The sequence below is a fragment of the Coregonus clupeaformis genome, chromosome 10 (genome assembly GCF_020615455.1).
Source record: "Coregonus clupeaformis isolate EN_2021a chromosome 10, ASM2061545v1, whole genome shotgun sequence".
NCBI lineage: Eukaryota > Metazoa > Chordata > Actinopteri > Salmoniformes > Salmonidae > Coregonus > Coregonus clupeaformis.
The window spans coordinates 53,423,067-53,426,936 of NC_059201.1; the positions used below are offsets into that span (position 1 = coordinate 53,423,067).

Sequence of the window (3,870 nt, forward strand, 5' to 3'; positions counted from 1 at the left end):
TCAACTCCAGAGCATTTTAAAAAACTACAAAATGTCTCATGGTAATGTCGAATGTTCAGTCAATGAGCATTATGGGTAAAGTAGTCATTCTACAGTTTCCAAAATGGCCTACAAATGCCTACATCATAATCATTGTGTCATTGTTGTTGCTCTGGGTTATGAAGATTCCCAAAACAAAAAAAAATGGAAAAAATATAAAATACAATACACAGCATAATATAAAGTGGCCAGTGCCATGTAACAGGACAATGTTCTTCTTTTGAGATAAAGAAATAAAGAAAGTCAGCGCATCATTGTAGGAGGAGATCCCGCCGCAGTTTTGTGGCTCACGTTATTATAATATAGATGGCTTTCTTTCGTAATGGGAAACATTCTTGTCATGCCACTTCGATACCGAAGTGACTTTTTCCTAGCAGGTTACAGGAATTTACGCAGCAGGTTAGGAGAATTAACGTAGCCGATTAGGAGACTGAGATTAAGGTTAGGAAAAGGGTTAGGGTTAGCGAAAATGCTCTCCTAACCTGCTACGAAAATCACTTTCTATCGAAGTGTCGGGAAAAGAGTGTGTCCCTTCTTTAATTTATGACGACAAATAGTGGGTGCGTGGGTGTGTGTCTGCTCTTGAGCCTTCCCTTACTTGAGCAGGTTGGAGAAGGGGGAGGAGCTCCAGAGTTGTTCCTGGCGTAGGATTTCCTTTGAGAAGTAAGGCAGGACCAGAAGGCACTGCAGGGTGGCGTTAAGGAAGCAAGTGTTGCCAATGTTAGGCAATCTGTGAAGAAGAAGCAGCCATCAGTATACACATAGAGATACAATATCCAGAAACATAGAGTGGCCTATGTCATAAACCTTCATAACTCTAGAATGTGATTACAATGGCAGCCACCTTGGTCAGGGATAAATTCTATGTAATTCTGTGAGTACACAAAGGAGTGGATGTCCTTTAGACCAAGATGACCATAATGCATGGGTTTATAATGATCTAATAAAACTGGCATGCTTGATAGTAAGCCCTGTCCCCATACTATATCAGATATTGATCTCTAAACAATAAAGAGTTTATTTTCAATGCATCTGCGGTGTGTTGTGGTTGCATTTGCGGTGTGTTGTGGTTCACCCAAGAAGTTCCATGTTGACCAGGGCCCCCCGTTCTCCTCTGGCCCCCTGGGTCTCCTCTGACCCTCTGGTGGCTGAGCTGGCCCTGGGAAGAGTCTGGCTTCTGGCGGCTGAGATAGGCCTCTGCGGCCTTGGGCTAGAGTAGTCCTGAAGAGACAGAGGTCTGGAGGAAGGAGATAAACAGGTCTAAAGCCTCCAAAGCAGAGATATACTCTACACAGTCTCTCTCTTAAATACTATAATGTACTATAAACACAGTCTGAGTAGTTATGAATGTATTGTTGTCCATATAAATGCAGTGTACCAAGTAAACCAGGGCAATAGGTTAGTACTCTCCTTATCCACTAGATGGGGCTAGAAGAGCCTAAAACTACAGTTTGAGAAAAATAACTTTCTGGGACTGTGTTTATCAAGCGTCTCAGAGTAGGAGTCTGATCTAGGATCAGTTTTGCCTTTTAGATCATAATAAATCAGTTTATTATGGACAGAGAGGACCTGATCCTAGATTATCACTCATACTCTTGATAAACACTGGCCCTAAACCCACCTCTCCAAGGAGACTCTAGGATGGCACTGTACTTACTTTATTTTTGTTTGAATTACCTGACAGTTGCGCCCTCTTGGCTGGTGTGTCCATGACGGTCCAGACGGTTGGTAGGATAGAGAGAACTAGGGAGGGACACCACTGGAGTGGATTTCACTGGGGAAGGGTGTTTGGCAGGTGACCGGGGGAGAGAGGGGAGTTTAGCAGGAGAACAAGGCTGAGAGGAACATTTATCATGAGAGGGAGGTGGATGGAGGGAGGAGAGTTGGTCAGAGGGTGAGGGGACAGAGGTGGAGGAGACATTCCGTTCAGAACGGTCAGGTGGAATTGGAGAGGGGGATGAAGTGCTACTCTCCTTCTTATTTCTTGTCTTCTGCTCCACATCAATTGAATTGGCTTTCTGCCGTTTTTTCTGTTGACAAGAAAATGTGACAGTGGGGGGGTCATAAGAATAGGAAGAGGTAGGCCTAAATTAGAGGAACTTAGCTATCTATCCTAAACCTCAAATATCTCAGTATATACAGGTTATGTTGAGTGACATTTGCAAAAGCCAAACTTCATGTACATTTCATGTACACTTTTTATGTATTCGTCAATCAGAATGTACTTTTACTTTTATTATTCCCACTAGGTCTAAGAGAAAAATACTACACCAGACTTTAAGTAGTTGTTAATCGATTAAATGACCTGAATTCATACCTTTTTGCACCAGCAGAAACAAGCCATGTCAATAACCAATGAAGACTGATTCATATCCACATTAACCCATTGTTCAAATTGGCTTCAAGACCATTGTGATGTCATCAGTCACGTATGACACCACCATCTGGTATTCCAATCTAGATTTTTTTTTAAATATAGAGTTGAAATATCAAATATGTTTTATTGAAGAGCAAAGTTATGCAGTATACATAAAGTATTGTAGATATGCTCCATTGTTTTATTTTTCCCCCCACATCTTTAACATATTGTTTAATTGAACATGCCACCACAATAAAGGCATTTTAATTTGAAGACAAGAGTGCCTTCATCTTCCTTGTTTTTTGATAGCTTCCATGTTCTTTGTGGGTTGGTCATCGGTTTATTGAAATGCTAAATGCTTTTTCTCTTATTCACCAGAAGATGGACAAAGGGTTGGTCAAAAGAATGTAAACAGGAAATAGAGATTTAGCCAAAACCTCAAACAACAACCCAGATTGGTTAGGGACAGTTTTCCTTATTCAATATTGCCCTGAGGGCAGCTCTGCCTCAAGGGCAGAATGAATGTGGTTGGTTCAATTAAAGCTCAATGGTCAGTGGGCAGAGCTTACAGCACCCAGTGCGAGTTAAATACACTTGCTAGGTGGTAAATTGGTGTTGGATTTAAGGCATATCACATGGGTTGCCACACGCAAGGTTGCTGGATTGAATTGTGTTTTCTAACCTCGCTCCAACCACTAAACAATTATTTGTACCTAAACTTAACCCAACCCTAGCTCGAGTCCCAGATCTGTTTGTGCTGTCTTGCAACTCCTATGTCATGGCATCACAATGACATAGCATGGCATGACAATGACATAGGAGAAGACAGACAGCACAAACTGATCTGGGACTGGGCTAACCCAACCCCTACCCTACTAGCCTTTATCTGAACCAATCACATTTTATAGTGACAGGTCAAATGGGTACAGTAAGGGTGTGGCGTCACTGTAAACATCTTTGATATTAAGCATCTCAATCATATCACGTGAAATGGAAGGAGTTCCCATTGGTCGTTTGACCACCCGTTACTCTACTCAGAGGACCATGGTTACATCCGTAACTCAGTGTTTTCATGTCTGTATTCATTCAAATGGAATACAACTGGAGAGTAACATCAAAAGATACTCGTAGCATCTCTGAATCTTTATGTGGCATTCCTCCTCCAGACCTGATTGAGGGTTAGAAGGCTCCATAACGTCAGCTGCCCAGCTGCTTCCCTTTGCTGTGTTTCCTATTAGGACCGGCATGAATCCCAGACGATAAAGCTTCCTGAGCTGAAAGAGTTACAATGGTTAACAGAATTATCTTAAATTGGATTATCTTACATTTGTTTGTCTTTATTGAAATTGCATGGCATTTTCAATATGCCCACCCAATGTTCAAGAATGGCATTTTTCCCTTTTTTTTCAGATTACAACCACTCACTTTCAGTTATTTGAAAAGGAAAACTTGTCTGTTGGTCTTGCATTAAT

At 41.5% G+C, this 3,870-nt stretch overlaps 1 protein-coding gene across 1 annotated transcript in view; it reads right to left on the reverse strand.

Moving 5' to 3' along the window:
* LOC121575516 (solute carrier family 2, facilitated glucose transporter member 9) overlaps positions 1 to 3,870 on the reverse strand; it is a 182,208-nt gene extending 178,338 nt beyond the window's left edge. The window contains exons 1-5 of the mRNA XM_045223329.1: positions 3,524 to 3,870; positions 1,717 to 2,069; positions 1,115 to 1,276; positions 638 to 769; positions 432 to 469 (exon numbers count right to left, since the gene is read on the reverse strand). Coding sequence (XP_045079264.1) covers positions 432 to 469; positions 638 to 769; positions 1,115 to 1,276; positions 1,717 to 2,069; positions 3,524 to 3,553 — 715 coding nt within the window. The 5' untranslated portion in view covers positions 3,554 to 3,870. The remainder of the gene's footprint in view (positions 1 to 431; positions 470 to 637; positions 770 to 1,114; positions 1,277 to 1,716; positions 2,070 to 3,523) is intronic.